This window comes from Sapajus apella, unplaced genomic scaffold (assembly GCF_009761245.1).
Source record: "Sapajus apella isolate SASKATOON/1434 unplaced genomic scaffold, GSC_monkey_1.0 scaffold20, whole genome shotgun sequence".
Lineage (NCBI taxonomy): Eukaryota > Metazoa > Chordata > Mammalia > Primates > Cebidae > Sapajus > Sapajus apella.
This window is the reverse complement of record NW_022436960.1, coordinates 4,168,811-4,185,631: the sequence shown is the minus strand read 5'-3', so window position 1 is coordinate 4,185,631 and position 16,821 is coordinate 4,168,811. Positions and strand designations below refer to the sequence as shown.

The following is a 16,821-nucleotide window of genomic DNA, read 5'->3' as shown; positions in this document are numbered from 1 at the left end:
AACCTGCTTGCTACATGTCCCGTGCTGTAAGGGGTGACCAAGCGCTTTTTCCCCCTTCCCTAAGTGCATTTTAATACCCTTATTCTACATCCTAATTTCTTTGAAAAAAAAAACATCAGTGTCACTAAAAAAACGTCACTCTGTTTTGCAAAATCCAGCAGCTTCCTTGGCAGCGAGAAAGGCTGGCTGGCATTACCCCTCATTTGACAAAACTACTATTTCTGGGCATGTGCTCAAAAGCAGGTAGGAAGCAAATGCTGAGAAATAAGGAAGTAAAAACAGCCAAGAGATTTTTCACTACCGAGAACGCCAAGCGTAAACATGATTTATTTAGCTGTGTTTAACGTGTCTGTCCTCCACTCCGCTACAAGCCCACTTGGGTTTAAGGAAAGGGTGGGTAGAAGGGGACAGGAAAAGAGGAGCTGGGAGGACATCGGGGAGAGGGAGCCGGGCAGGCGGCGCTGAAGGGAGACTTCCTGAACGGTTCGGTTCAGAGTTTTAGGAGAACAAGAATCTTCTACCCAAAATACACGCATGTGTCACAAGAAGGCAGCACTAATCTTCTAGTTAATTAACGAGCTGCCACTAACAAAAGATGGAAGAGCTCGTTCATACAGACAATATTTACATGGGCGTTGCGTGATCTTGTCCCCCAGCTTCCCTACCTTTTCTCGCAAACCATGTGGGCTGGGTACAGCGACAGGCAGAGGAGAGGCCCGTCAGGTTGGGAGGGTTAGGAGTCCAGCCGTGGAGAGGGGAATATCACTGCCTTCCTTGCCCAGCCTTGCATGCCCACGTGGAATTTACTTAGATCTGTATTCAATTAAGAAGCACCAGACAGCTCCTGGCTCCCAGCCTGCACCAACGCAGACACCGGGTATCTGCCGTCCCCCACTCCAGCCCCAAAGCCAGTGAACAGGGGCTCGCTCAAGGCCCCTGTGGGGAAAGGAGAGGGCTACACTCTCCCACCCCCACCCCACAACTCCAGCCCCAAGTCTTGGCCCAGCCAGGGTGAACAAACCCAATATATAAAGAAAGCTTCTGTATTTCTGAACTAACAAGACTAATCCAGAGGTTTTGGGCCCTGCCAGAGGTTATTTTATTAAAACTCTATTTCAAGTCATCCAGCTTTTGCTGGAAAAAAGAACCCAAGCCACTTCCAAAGAAAAGCAACAACCAAAAAGTAAAATGGAGCCCCAACAGGACACTTAGGGCCTCTGGTTTCCCCAGCGAAGGTCCCATTCCACAGCAGCCAGCTGTGTGCTCCATGGAGATACGTGCCAATTTTTGTTAGCTCTGACAGGCGGTGAGAATTTCCTCACCAGTCCGCTTGAGTTCCTTCCTCACCGGCACCTAGCAAGACTGTGCATTTAAAGACTGCCTGCTGTATGCATTCCTCCCCAATCCAAGTCCATGTGGCCCCTGTCCAGCTCCTCTCCTTCTGAGGCCAGAGACCAAATATCAGGAAAAATACCTTTTCTGGGGTATTCGGGTCAAGGGCTACAGTGACACTATTCAGTGTCAAGATTTTGAATCATGTGACAATCCCAACAATAGGGAGCTGGAGTGGGGGAACAGTCCTCTAAAATGCATAGGGAGAGGGGGGTGTCTCCTATTGGTATCAGGTTACTAAATCAAAAACCCAAGTCCCCTCCCCACATAAACCTTCTCCCAAAGCCCCTAATTCTTCCCCCTTGCAGTAAAAAAATTACACCCTCTACAAGCAGCTAGTTGATTCCTTTCCCTTTTGCAAATTAGCCACCCTGCCCCCACGCACTAAACAATAACAGTTCTCCATTTTTATGATGCCTTTAAATCAGCGATTGATTCACTCCTACTGAGGGGTTTGTTTTCATATCTGGACAGTGAGGGGAAAGTAAACAATTGGCTAGCCCCATTTTATAGATGAAGAAACTAACAGATGAACTGGTTTGCCGTGGGCTGTTTAGAAAGGAGATGCATCTGAGGCTACCCCATGTCACATGCCAACCTCTAGATTCTGCTGCTCTAACAATGAGACGGCCCCTGATGCTCTAGCAACAACAAATAGTATTGAACCTCTAAGCAGAACTCAGGTGCCACTCTGGAAGCCACCCTCGTAGGAAATCCTATACGAAAATCTAGATCTCTCAAACCAATAAAATTGAAGATGCTGAACACAGCACCTCCGAAGGAGGCTACCAATTGCACTGGTATTTCAACATGATCCAGCTGAGAGAACCCCCCATTTCCAGGCAAATCTCCCACACACCGCTCCTAAAACAAAAGCAAAGCAAGTGCCCTGAAGACACCTGCCAGGGCTCGGAACCACACGCCGCAGGGCAGCCCACCCTGCCACTCAGGCGCAGAAAGTGTGTGCCCTCAAAGACGCCAGAGCACCCCGGGGGCTTCCAGTTATCCTTAAGGAAGATTCTGAACAAGAACCTTTTACCACACTGTCCAAGCCTTAACCCAAACCTAGAGGGAGAAATCACCCATAATTCTGATCACTGTTGAGCCGTCAAAATAAAGAAAATGAAAATGAAAAGTCAGCCTCCCCCTCAGTGTACCTGCCAATACTTCAGCAACCACAGGTTACCTGTCTTTCAAGCAGAACATCAACAATTACCCCCCACACACACCCTTGTCTCCAAAAATCCTAACATGTACATCACTTTAAATGAACTGCAGAGACCTAGGATGGGGCCCCTCAAACACACACACATAATTAGCGTTTCATCTTTCTTTCTGTAAAGGAATCCGGTAACATAAATATTAATCAAACACGAGAATCTGCCAGTTCGTTTTGGACCATTATGAGTGCCGGATTGTGATCTTTACCCGTATTTACAGATATTCAAAGGCAGATTCTATCTTGTTAGAACTGTTATAAATGGACGTCTGAGAAATCAGCGAGCAAGTTCAGGCAGATATGTAAACCTTCCTGTCCAGGACTGGCAGTAGTTTTGAGTTCCCAAGTGTTGAATTTGTTACCTTTTCCGGAGGCCTTTCAAAAAATAAATTGACAAATGCCTTCAGATTCCTCTACCAGAAGAGCTGGCTGCTCAAAGTTCAGGTTAGCTAAATCTGAGATTTTAAAATCAACTCTTACTCAAAACGCCATGAAGGTACCGTTTACACAATAATTTAGCCTTGAGAGCACAGAAAGTGTAATATACTGTTTCTGACCCAAATCATAAATACATATGTATACGCACATTTTTTAAACTACCTAGACTCTTGTTATAGCAAATCTATTCTGTCTGGTTCACATTTATTTCTGAAAAAAATGGAAAATAGAGATATGGCTCCAATCCTAGCCTGGAAAAGCTGTCACCGTGAAGGTAAACTTTTAATCAGCTACAGGCGAACAGCATATTTTTATTTCCAGAGTAACAGCTTTGAGGGAATGTTTGAACGTTTTCTTAAGAGTTTCGTGGTGGATACGCTGGGAGTCCAACCACACTGCTTTTCTGGGTCTTTAAGGGCCTGTTGAAGTGTTTTAAACAATTGGAGGCCAATTTTTAAGGCACAAAACTAGAGACCCCTAGCAAGATGACGATTTGCACACAAATTCTTGGAAGGGGTTATCCTAAGAGAAGCCAGGCTGGAAGGAGGCCTGCCATGAATTCCCTGTAATTCCAGGAGGCTTCGGTCTCCCACTCTAGTGGAGAGTTCCATTCCCACACCACTGGGAAAACACTTTGGTCCTTGAGGATTTTAAAATCCCAGCTCCAGGATTCCATCTAGAAAAGCGGGCTTACTCTCCTCCCCCTTGGGAAAAAAATAAGGTCCCCACGTAATCCCCACTTTGAGTTGGGGCTGCTGTCCCTGGATGACCAAAAAAAGTACAAGGGAACTCGCGGAGGCTCTTTCCGTCCAGCCTCACCTGGATCCCCGGAACCGCCCGCTCTGTCCCACCAAGGTGGGCTGAGGAAGACGGCGCCACTCTTCAGGGCAATGGCGGCGGGCGGAAGAGGGACCCCCGTGCGCCCCCAGCACCCGGGACGAATGCCACCCCAGCCAGGCGACCTGACCCCGCGCGCGGCGGTTTCGGGGAGGAGACCACTACCACATTCCCCATGCATGGGAAGATCACCCACCCGGGAGGGCGCCCAAGGGCCGGAGAGGGGGCGACTGGCGGAGGAGTGGCGGTCCCAGGCGCACAAAGGGGCCCGGGGCCGGCGGGCTCCCCGCCCTTGACCTTGGGTCCCCGCCTCCATCCATCTCCGCCGGCTGCCAGGGAAGGGGGCTGGCCCGGGGCCAGGGGCGTGCTCGCTAGGCGGCTGCTGGGCTGGGGACCCACAGGGGGCCGCCAGGGGGCGGGGAGGAAAGGGGCCAGGAGAAAAGACCAGGGCTGCCGAGTGCTCCGAGGGAACCTGCATTCCAACTCCTTCGGGAGCCGCTCCCGAGGCGGCCCCGATTCACTCCACGCCCCCGCCCCCCAAAGCAAAAGTTGCACTGACGCACGAGGGAAACCCCCTCCCCACAGCTGGCCCTTCGGCTCGCCCACCCCCCTTCCTCGGACCCGAGCCGAGTGGGGGAGGGGAGAGTCAGGGGAGGAAGAAAGGAGCGCGCCTTCCCGGCGAGGCCAGACGCGGGCTGGGTCAGCTGCGCCTCCGCCCGCCCCTCGCCGCCCGGCTGGGGCAGCTGGTCCATTAAGCCCCCGAATTATGCATGGACCTTGAGCCCTCTCGGCCTCCCGCCCCCACCAAGGCACAGTCGTCGGGCGCAGCGGGCCCGGGTCGGAGAGAGGGAAGGAAGTGGACGATCTGCTCGAGGCCGTGGGCGAATCGGAGGCGGGCGGCCAGGCACCGGCCAGGCGCGCCCGAAGGCCCCGGAGCGGTGCCGAGGAGCCTCCCGACCCGGCCAGCGCCAGCGGGACACGGCACCGCTCGCAGGGGGAGGGGGGGCCCGCTCAGTTTTAAAGTTGCCAAAGTGTCTGCGCCGTGCCGGGTGCGGGGTCCGGGAGACGCCGCGGCTCTGCAGAGCTCAGCGCCCCTGGCCGCGGGGAAGGCCATTGTGTTCTCCTGTGTGGCAATGCGGGGGACTATGGACCCCAACCACTGAGGCCCCCGGAGGGAGGAGCCTGGAGTCCCTCGCGGGCAGGGCAGGGGGAGGCCGTCTCGCGGGCGGCGGAAGGGATGGGTATGATTTGCTGGGGATAGGCACCCTCGGCGGGTGGGGAGGGTCCAGGCTTGAGGAGGGGCTGCTGGAGATAGAAGGAGGCGAGAGGAGACTTGCAAGCTGCAATCGCCGGGGAAACTGGAAAATCGCAGTGGCGGGGAGGCAGGTGGCACCCAGAGGTTCAGAAGCAGAGTTGGGAGGACTTCGATGTCCACCCCTCAGAGAGTGATCAGGCAGGCCCCAGATTGCCCCGCAGCCTGGAGCCTGGAGCCCCGCCTCCCCGCACCAAGCTGTTTTCGGCGTTCCAGACCACGGCGCTGCAGTCTACGCTGCCCTGACGCTGCAGTGTGGACCTTGGTTTGCTTCTTGGCTCGTCTGTTTCTGGAAATGACTTCTTTCTCTCTTTCCGCGTCTCCCCAAAGCAAAGGCCAGGTCAGGAAAATTACATACTTCGTTTTCCCAACAAATAAAGTCGCCTAGTTTGCAGGGAAAGTTTTACAAGCCAATGATGCAGAGAGGAGACCACACTGTTTAGTTTTCTTAATTGGCTGGCTTTGAACTTGAGGTGGGAGGAGAAAAGAACCCGCTCCAGCCCCAGGAAAATTTAGTGTTGTTGGGTGTACCAACTCCAACAGTTTTTAGCCAGCTGCTGAAGGTGGGAAGGAGTCATTGAAGGTTTGTCCCATTTTCTCCTGAACAGAGAAGAATCCAGGCAGTTGCTGTCTCTCTGAGCCCAGGACAGACAGTCTCTACCTCCTAACCCCAGGGGAGGAGCCTGGAATCCCTGGTTGGCTGGCTACACTCTCCGGAAGGTGTGCTCTGCCCTGAAAAGACTTGAAATAAAGCCACCTCTCTACTTCTTTCCAGGATGCCTTTGGTACCTGCACTCATCAGGAGATAGATGCGTGTTTTTTGCACACTCTTGGGGATTGGAAGGATGGTTTGTCTGTACCATAACACTAGAAGCACAGTCCAGGCATGGGGCTGCCAGCCCCTAGGCTCTGTGCCTCTGGATTCATCTTGGGTAGATGCTGACCCACACACCTGTTTGCCTGCACCTTTGAGGTTGTGTCCACACCCACAACCTGAAGGCTGTGGAAGCTGCCCAGGGCAGGGGAGGGGGGAAAACAGCCCTGATCAAACATCACCTTGGCTTAGAGACTGAGCAGGTGGTCCTGCGCTGGGGTGCTCACCCTGCCCTTGGCTGGTGCATCTGAAAAGCTGCCTTCTCTCCACACCAGGAGTGGGACAGACTGACTTCTCACCTCCAACAATAAGGCCATTTTGTTACTATTTTTCTGCCCAGAGGAGCCTGTGGTCCCAGTTTCCCAGCTGTCTGAGCAGTGAGGGGCAGATGCTTTCCCAGACCTGTGGCTCATCAAGGAGGTCCCACCTCTCTCCCGTCCTGCCCTCCTCTGTCAAGCCTCAGCACAGACTTCTCCTTTCTGAGACACCCCAGGACCCTCCAGACCAAAATCAGCAGACCAGCAAGAAGGCATCAATAAAACTTAAAAACAAAATAAAATGAAGCCTGGGATGCCTTGCCTTCTCCGGCAAGGCCTCCTCCTCCCTGGGTTGAGGCCTGCAAGTCCTGACCACACCCTGCCCTCAGGAGGCTCCCACTCAGTACACCCAGAGGTCACTGGTCACCCCCGGCAGGCTCTGGGCCAGGGTGGGTCCAGATCTTGTGGGGCCCGAGGTGTATACAATTCAGGGTACACTCATTACAAAGAAAAGAATGCCAAACCACACGGGGACATTCGGGACAGGGCCTGGCCACAGGAGGGGCTCTGAGCTTCAACTGTCAACCTCACAGTGAGTGCACCAAATTCTCCCAGAAGGATCTTCACAGCCTGGAGCAGAAAGACCTAAGCTTTTAATCTAACTGTTTTCATTTTCACCACCAATTTCTTCAGAGAAAACTGCCTCCTAAGCCTAATTAATGTAAAAAATGAGGAAAGTTGGGGGAACTACTAGGTGTGAGAGGAGTTGAGGTGGGAAATCCATGACCCCCCACCTGGCTCTCGCAGCTGCTAGAAACCACTGGCAGCTCCATCTCGTATTTCAGCCCCAGAGGCTCAGCCCCCGAGAGGGGGATGTTCCGTCTGCTCAAGGTCACACAGCCTGCCAGCCGCTGGGGTAGGATACTCCGCTGTGCCTGCGTCTCTCCACTCTGGACTCAACAGGGCCACTTGCCTGTAACTCATGACAAGGGGGCCAGCTCCTCCCAAAATGCAGTCAGCATGCCCCACAGATGTGTCCAGGACAGGTGGGTGCCCACTGTCTTAGTCCTTTCACCCGACTCTGGAACCCAAGTCCCACCACCAAGATTTGACCTCAGAGTGGAAATCACTCATCACCAGGCCAGGGGCAGAAAGGGACTGCACCGCCACAGTTAAAGAACACACGGTCCCACGACGCCTGGGGTCCCGGGAAATGACCCAGTGGAGACCCAGTGCGGCCCTGGGAAGAAGTCAGGAGCCTGTCTTCTTTTTTTAATTATTTTTGCAGGTTTGTTACATAGGCAAACGTGTGACATGGTGGTTTGCTGCACCTATCAGCCCATCACCTAGGTATTGAGACCAGCATGCATACGCTATTTTCCCTAATGTTCTCCCTCCCAGGAGCCTGATTACTAGGCACAGCTGAACTAGTGACTCACAGGACAACTGTGCAAGGTTCCTGTCTATCACTCAGTTGCCTCATGTACAAAATGAAACTAATTTCTGATTTCCCAGCCTTGTGGGGCAGAGACAGTGGATGGGAACATAGGAGGAAATATGACCACGGTGAAGAACATAACTGCAAGAGTTGACACCCTGGGACCCTACTTACCGCTGTGTGACCTTGGGTAAATAACATCTCTGGGCTTCAGTTTCCTCTTCTATAAAGTGGGGCTGATATTAGCATACCATAAGGTCACAGGGAGGATTATACCAGTTAGTATCTGCAGAGTCTTTAGAATAGGGACTGGCACACAGTAAGATCTAGTAAGTATGAGTTAAATTTAATATCAGGTTGAGTGTGGTGGCTCGTGCCTGTAATCCCAGCACTTTGGAAGGCCGAGGCGGGCGGATCACCTGAGGCCAGGAGTTCGAGACCAGCCTAGCCAACATGGCAAAACCCCATCTCTACTAAAAATACAAAAACTAGCCAGGCGGGTGCCGTAGTCCCAATTACTCAGGAGGTTGAGGTAGGAGAATCAATTGAACCTAGGAAGCTGAGGTAGGAGAATCAGTTGAACCTGGGAGGCAGAGGTTGCAGTGAGCTGAGATCGCACCACTGCACTCCAGCCTAGGTGACAGAACGAGACTCTGTCTCAAAATTTATCTTCGTGTAAAATAAATTTTACATGAAATTATGAAAAACTCAATCTCTTTGTTTCTTCGGTGAAAAGATGACCCCAAAAGCACGGGGTGACAGCCAGCCAGCCTTATTTCTATAGATTATCAGCAGAGCCCACTCCTAACAGATTCTAGACCTGGTGGTTAATGCATTTGCCACGCGTGAAAATGAGCAACAACCCTCCAAAAAAAGCTGTCAAATGCCTGATTAAAAAACTTAGTCAATTACTATTTATTGTCCAAAAAACTAAGAATGATAATATTAACTCAGGCTGAATGTTGGTTAAGTTCGCCCCTTGGGGGCCCAGCTGCTTTTCTGTCTTTTTCTTATCTTGCCTCTCTCCTGTATCCTGAATTACTGCTGGAAGTATGGAACCATGTGTATAAGTCAGTAAATAAGGCCTCAAACCTTAAAAGTGGGAAAAAACACCCGTTGATTTGACCAGCGTTGTCCTTTTTCTTTAATGCAATAAAACTTTCACCTACAATCCGTGCTGATGTCACCAAGTTGAGCTGCACACACTCTTGACTCCAGTTTGCACAGTTTACGCGGCAGGTAGGTCCACCACCTCCAGGGCTCACCCCCTTTCTCAGCTGAGGAAACCGGGACTCCACCAGGGGAGACGGCCTCAAGCTACAGGGCTGGGCAGCCTGGGATGGCAAAAAGTCACCTATGCTGACTCCAGATAATTGGGGTCTGGACTCAGCTCTGCCAGTAACTAGTTACGCAAGCGCAGGCAAGTCACTGAGCAGGTGAGAAGGAAGAGTTGTCAGCAAGGTCCTTCCAGGAGGCTCGGAAGCCAGATGCTTCCCCTGGGTCCACCAGCAGAATCTCCACTATCAACAGCTAAAACCCCAAGGGCCTGTTCTATGTATGCCTGGTCTGAATCAAACCTTGCAACAAGCCCAAAAGACGAGGGAGAGTATCTCCAGTTAAAGGGACGGAGACGTGGGGAGGCAAACGGTTGGCTTGACAGTCACACAGCAAGTCCTGGGAAAAACCACAATTCCTCAAAATAAAAAAATAATTTGTACTTAAGCGGAAAAAAACTATGCAACAATGAATATAAAACACAAGAAATAATTGTATATATGGGAAAGGATTTAGAATTCTGGCCCAGGTGCACCTGAATTTACATCGTACTGTGTTCTTCGTCACCACCCGTCTCTCCAATACCTTCATCAGGAAGTACAGGACAGTATATGCGGATGCCACAGACCGCGGCCACGGTCTCTGGGGGTCTGGCAGGCTGGGGATTCCTGGCTGTATCCACAGGGTCATATCTGGGATAAGCTTCAAAGGCCATCTTAGATGGGGTCAGAGGTAGTGCCCGCCATCAAGGCCCGACCAGTCAGCCAGACAGAGTTAGGCTACTCCTCCCCAAATCCTCTACACCCCTTGCTATCCAACGAAACCAGGCAGACCCAGGTCTGACTGCTCTGCTGTGTGACCTTCAGCAAGTCCCTTAACCGTTCTGAGCCCCAATTCAAGGTGAGATCAAGAATATCTATTTCCAGGTTGAAGAATTAAGTGAGATAACCCAAGAAAAGCCTCTAACACAGTGAGGGATCTCAGGTAGCACCCCTCTTCCCCACCACCCACCAGCCCAGCCCGAACTCTACCCTGCTCAGCCATCCTGACACCCAGACCCCACCCTGAGCCCAAGGCCATGTCCCTCAGACAGAACACTGCAGTCTTCCTCGGTGCAGACAGAACTAATAATTAGCTGTCACAATTTAATAATAAAAAAAGATAATCCACGCCACAACACACATGGATTTAACTCCTCTTAATTTGAAGGGAAAATAACAACTCTAAATAGATCAAATGCAAGTTTTTAAGGCAACCTGCAAGTGGGGTTTATCTCTAGCTTCCAGCACAAGCAAGTTATTTAGTTTCTCCCCCTGGCTGAGCTAATATTTTTTTTCACGTTTATTTTATTTATTTTTAAAAGTCTGGAGCAAACATTCTCAAGGCAGCATGTAAATCCCTGGGCCCGTCAGAAGTCCTCTTCTCTCACACGTTTTGCTTAGCAATGGGTCACTGGGACCCCAAACCAAACCCGTATCTGTGCCTCCACCTGCTACGAGAATCTCCCAGGTACATCCCGGGTCCTCCCTGGGTTGCCAATGAAGACATCTAAAGTGGGCAGGGGCATCGCAGCCAGGGCTGCCTGCCACCTCCAAGCCCAGGGGGGATGTGCCACCTCCTGTCACCTGCTGCCTGTCTCCACACTTCTCCAGAAAACTGACATTCGGGACTTGGAGGGTTAGGGAGGCAGGCGGTTAAGTGAAGGCTTATAGTTCATTCCTCCCTCTGTAGCTTCATTTGGTTATGAAAGGGCTGATAACAGGCAAAACCAAATTCCTGTGATCAAGTGTCTCCTTCAGTGGTAGTACCAAGTGGGAATTACATGGAGGAACCCGTAGGAAATCACTATGAGAGACATCCCAGGTAAGTTTTCATGGTTTTGACCAAGAAAAGCAAGCACTCGGCCTGCTGCCAAGCAGGGCCCACACTTTCCTGTGCTTGGCTTTCTAGAAGTATCCACTTCTCGATCATCTGCCTCAGGCCCAACCTGCGCCAGAGAGGTGCTTCCTCATTTCATCCTCAGCATAACCCTGAAAAGGAGGTGCAGACGAGGAAACGGAGGCCCAGAAGTGAAGCGACTCACGCGTGGCCAGCAGTGAGTGACGGAGCTGGGATTCCACCCGGTAGACGCCGAAGCCTGTGCTCCCTCACCCCGAAACCCCAGCCGGCCCCCACAGACTGCACCGCCTGCAAAGAGATCCTCAAGGGACAGCTGCCTAACAAAGGACAGAATGTGGGGGAGAGGGTCTCTCTGTGCTGACGCTGCCTGTCATGGTGGAGTTAGTCCCACAACTCAGTGGACGTTTGTCCCAACCCTGACGGAGCCCAGTGCCGAGGAGACCGTTTCAAGCTGCTCTACCACCCGAAAATGCATCGGAGGAGAGAAAGCCGAGGGCCAGGAAAAGCTCCTATTTGCAGCACACCTACCCCCACCGTGTGCCAGGCACTCATCATAAATGTCACAATGACAGATGAGGAAACCGCAGCTCGGGAGGTTGAGTCTCTGCCCAAGGCTGGCAGGGAGCAACGTGGGGCTCCGACTGGGGCTGCATTGTTTCCCACACAGCAGCAGGCAGCCTTCAAACCCCAAGCACCCTGAAAGCCCCTTTCTCCTCAACCGTCCTCAAAACGCCCCTCCCAGATAACGGCTTGGCGCCACCACGTGCTCTTTGCAAACCCTGGAACATGTCTCAGCTTCCCCGATGGACGGGTCCTCCGCTCCCCCGAACCCCGACAGAGATAGGGAGGATGCCACAGGCAGTAGCCTTAAGAAACATGAAGACTGTAAACCTACAGGCAGCGATGTATCAGAGGCACCGTAGCTGCCCTGAGTCAGACCACCAGCCAAAGACCCCACCTCTGACCAACTCCACCCCATCCCCAGACAGGCCTGAAACGAGCTTCCAAGGACCTCCTCTGCCCACAGGAGTGCTCAGCAGGGAACCAGGCCCTGGACCCAGAATGCACCCGAGAGCAGGACTGCTGCCAGCTCACCCTCTGCCCATTATCCTCACGGCAACGCCCACTCCCTCCCCTGGGGGCTCTTCACCTGGGGGGCCAGGTGGGGACACCCAGGGTGGAAGAAGGGCCCCAGGTGCTCAGTTGCTGAATGAATGAATGAATGAATGCCCTCCAGAAAACAAAGCTTCAGAAACTTTCTCCGTCTACCTTCCTATTTCTCTATCATTAACCAAAAAAAAAAAAAAATCGTAATTAACCAGAATGACTGTCCCAAGGAAATGGCTGATATGAGGTCCACACCATAGTGTGATGACTGACAGAGCCCCCATGCAGTTCTCACCCTGGGATCTCCCTTAAGGGTGAGAGGAACCCCCTTCGGGTCTGTCTCTGGAGTCCCCACTTCTAGAAGCACCTGGTAGCAAGGAAGTGTGGAGACCTGCCTGGGCATTGGGAGGATTGCTGGCCCTGGGAAAGGCGGGACCCTCATAGCCACCAGGACCCTCGAGGCCACCTCACCCTGGCCACCTCCGAGCCTGGACAGCCAGAGCCAGAAGCAGAATCCAAGAATTACCAGCCACCCGCTCACCAGCTACTGGCCAGGGCCAGCAAGGCCCTGGGGACAACAGCAGGGCATGGAGGGGCTGGAGGACTGCTTGGAGCCCTGGCTGGGAGGCAGGAGCATGGGAGGCCAGCCGGCCCGGGGGCCGGGAGCGTGGGCAGCAGCTGGACGGGATTCCGGAAGCCTGGGCGGAGAAGTGCCCGTGATGCCTAGTCCCCCTCTTAAAATATGAAGACTCAATTATCTCTGAGCAGCTTGCTTTACACATGAATTGACACATTTATTTTACAATAAATAACTGAAAGTTATCTGTGTTTCCTTTACTGTTAATCTACACAGAGAAGTAATAAACAGGGCTTGTCTACAAAAATGCAACTGCCGCAGTCCTCAGAATTCAATTAAGCTAAAATAATTAATGCTCCCACCATATTAAATTACTTTATACATTTGAGCCACTGAAGTTTTATTCTTTAATCTTTCCTTTTTATTAAATAAAAAAAGAAAAGAAAAGTTGGTGCCCAAGTAGGCAGGGGAAATGGGAGAAATGGGAACTAGAAAGGCAGGCACATGACGTGCTGTTAAAATAGGATGGTCGTCTTCAGCTGACACAGCATGTAGACTGTTTTGTGCCTTTGATTAAAATAACATTTTAAATGCTTTGAACAAACATATCTCTTTAGACTTCTAAGGGATTATTTTACATATTTCTTCCAGAATGAAGAAATCCATTCGTCCTGTTGCTGAACAGAAAGGCCAAGAATATCTTTCGTCACACATAAAATAAAAATACTGTAGGCTGCTGCAGTATCACAACCCGGAAAGAAAAAAAACAGGGGGGCCAGGGGGTGGAAGGATGAGGACAAAGCTGCCTTGGAGATTAACTTTGCCTTTTATGAAATCACATTTAGTCGCTTTCTTAAACAAACCTGCCACAGTGCTCTGCAGCCTCTCATTGGGAAATGCCTTCAATGTGAAATGAGGATTTGGATGTTTCTGGCAAAAGCCACAGATCTTTCCATTGAAACATACATAGGTGGCAAGTCCACCTCCGAAAGGTCTAAGTGCCCCGAGGCCAGGCGCTGATGCTACAGGTGAAACTGGCCCTGGAGCGTCGGCCAACACAGACAAAAGGGACCCAGCCCCTCTCTCGCCTGATGGCTCAGCCTGGCGAGGAGACGCTGCTAGGGTGTGCACAGCCCTCAGAGAAGCCGGTGTTTACATGCCTGCGGCCTGGACATGTCAGAGATTTTTCTCAAAGCCCTTTGCATCTTGGAAGGCGTCTGAGAGGCTTCTCACTAAGGCACCCAGCAGAAGGCAAGGCCCAGAGGCCAAACCAGTCCACTGGGGTCTCCCCAGTGCCTGGCACGAGGCTGCGGGAATCTGTTTACCACCACAGCCTCCCTATAAGAAAGAGGGCTCACTCAGCCCCTTGTACAGGCGGGCAAAGTGAGGCTCAGCATCACAAAGCTTTGGAGATGTGGGGGAGACAGGCTGTGGCATCTGACTGCGTCCAGGGTGATGGGTGCTGACAAGTGCCCACGCCCGTCCGTCTCGCCCTCCTAGAAGCATCCAAAGCCTGAGTCCCTCCAGAGCCCATGCTGGCCTCCATGATGGAAGCACAGTCGTGATCAACGCCCTCGTTTCCCCAGCCAGCCACCTACTCGCACGCCGCAAAACCAGGAGACCCCCGAGAAAGAAGGGCCACTGGCAAAAAACTGATAGAGCCCCTGCTCATCGAATCCTCACACCAGGCCTGCTGGTATTATCTACATTCTGTTGACAGATGGGGAAACTGAGGCTCAGACCCATGAAGTGGCTAAGCCAAAGTCAACCATCAGGGTTGGAAGACTAGTCTGCATAAACTCTGATGTCCGTCTTGCTCCAGGACGCGCTACTGCTTTTGAGGGAACCCAGGCTGGCCGGGCCCTCCTTTCTCCCCCAGGCCTCCTGGGCTCAGAAGTATAAACCAGAAGCAAACACACCGGTTTACACAGAAAGCAGTGGCTCCCTGGAGGAGGCCCCAGCATGCCATGGCGCTGGCCAAGAGGGAGGGACTTCATGCTAACTCACTGCGGTGAGCAGAGCCATGCCTGGGGACAGAGGGGCCCTAGACCTGTTCTCAAGGTGGTAAAACCAGCTGTCCCAGTGGTCGAATGAGTGAGCATGTCAAAGGGCATGGCCAACCTCCTCCAACGGGCACAGTGCCCCAACAAGTTCCCACGCCCCCGCCTGGGACCAGCCCCTAGGGTCAGGCAACGTCAGAAGCAGTCTCTGAGATCAGAGGCCTAACTCCTCTTTCCACACATGGGAAACTGAGTCCAGAGAGAGAGGAGAGGGGAGAAAACGAGCACCCCCATTTGTAAGTCCCTACCCGGTCATGCCACATGCAACGGCTCATTGATCCTCACAGCAGCCCTAATGAGAGGGGTTTCCTTAGCTCCATTTCATAGATGGGCAAACTGACACGTCCAAGTTGTGAAGACAAATTCTAACCCAAGACTGTCTGTCTAGCTTCAAAATCACGGACTAAGCTGAGATCAGTAGAAAGAGAGGGCCAACCAGACTTCCAAATTTCCATTCTGTGCTTCTGACCACCTCTGGATTAGGCCCCGAGACAGAGTCCCCTCACCAAAAGCAGCCATCAGCTATTTGGGCCTCCCTAAGCCCCAGGCCTGTCTCCTCCTGAAGGTCACCTGGATGGTGGACCCTCAGAAAGGGGGAGCCCTGACTGGCAGCCCAGAGGCCATCCTGGAAGCCCCTGGGCCTTCCCCTGCACCAGCACACTCAAGCAGAGGGCGTGGGACCCGGGAGGTGGCTTCTGCAGCAACCAGCAAGCGCAGCGTCCCATACCTGCAATGTTCTCCTGCTTGGGACAGATGCCTTTCGTGGGCGAGAGCAGGTGGTCATCTTCGTCGGGGGTGACCTGGATCCCGATCTCCACCGGCTCGGACACTTTCCTGAGCTCGGAGCGTGAGGAGGGTGGCGGGCTGTCCTTGTCCAGGGCCTTGTCATAGCAGGCACCCAAGCTGCCGCCACACTGCTTCCTTTTGTGCTCTATAAAAACCAGGATGTCCCCCAAGGGGAAGTTCATTTGACACTGGCCACAGGTGAGCAGGTCAGGGTCGGGGCCACCCACCATCAGCCCCAGGCCACTCGGCTCCTCTATCTCCAGACCCTCGTCTTCTTCGAGGATGGCGGCCTCCACATGGTCAGCCTCTGCTGGAGACAGAAAGAAGAAAGGGAAGGGGCAGAGAAGATAGAGATGGGCTTAGGAGGTCACAGCACCCGACGTCCGGTCCACCCCTTCCCCACCGAGAAGCAGCCCCCTCCGCTGCCGGCTGCCAAAGCTCACCAGGTCCTCCCCGGGGCTGGGGACAGGTAGGCATCCCCCATGGGACAGATGGCCACGCCTAGGCTCTAGGAGCAACGTCAGGCCCCCTGGACATTGTCATGTAATTGGTGCTGATCTTACTGCACTCGCGTTTATTTTCTGCCAATTTCTTCCCAGCATAGCATAAGAATACACCCGGACAGGCGCGCATAGACACACACCCTGGCTGCTGACAGCATCAGGTCGTGATGAGACTCTCAAAGTTTTCAGTATCTGAGAATCACCTGGAGGCTTCGAAAAATCCCAAGGCCCAGGCGGCATCCCTGACCAATTACACTGGGAACCAAACATCGGAATATTCTTTCAGACTCCCCAGGTGGTTCCAATGGGCATCCAGGGCTGAGAACCAGGGAGCTGGAGCCCTCTTCGCCTGCTGGGCTAGAGCACCACCCCTCCTGTCCCTGACACCTTCATTCATGTCCTCCCCATTCATGCAAGTCCCACTCACATTCCTCTACCTGGGAACTGGCCACACACCAAACTAGAAAACAGAAACCCAGATGGGCGTCAGAGGGCCAGTCCGTAGGAGGGAAGGAAGCCCACATGCTCAGAAAGCAACAAGTGGGTGTCAGGTTCCAAAAAAATATCGAAGGAGGAAGCAGTGCAGCAGAAGGGAGGCTGGAACCGGCTTGCAGAGTTGGGAAGCGGGCTCTCCTGCCAAGCACCCGGGGCCCGGTCAGACTTCCATTTCTCTGTCGATTTCCCCACACTTATCCACTCCCCACTGCCCTTTTTTGTTGGCCGCTTTGATTTTCACTCCCAGAAAAACGAAAGAAAAAAAATTCTCCAGACTCCAAAAGCATTCTTGAAAGATATCAAACCACACTTTCAATGGACTGTATGTTTTTATATTTCTTTAGCAGCCGAT

The 16,821-nt window shown here is 52.6% G+C and overlaps 1 protein-coding gene across 6 annotated transcripts in view; it reads right to left on the bottom strand.

The window, feature by feature from the left end:
- Positions 1–16,821, bottom strand: part of BCL11B (BAF chromatin remodeling complex subunit BCL11B) — a 99,599-nt gene that overhangs the window by 70,217 nt on the left and 12,561 nt on the right. For 4 of the 6 annotated variants that reach the window (XM_032287458.1, XM_032287463.1, XM_032287462.1 and 1 more), the window contains exon 2: positions 15,413–15,781. In XM_032287458.1, the coding sequence (XP_032143349.1) occupies positions 15,413–15,781 (369 nt within the window). The remainder of the gene's footprint in view (positions 1–15,412; positions 15,782–16,821) is intronic. The other 2 variants (XM_032287460.1, XM_032287464.1) reach the window with 1 other exon arrangement.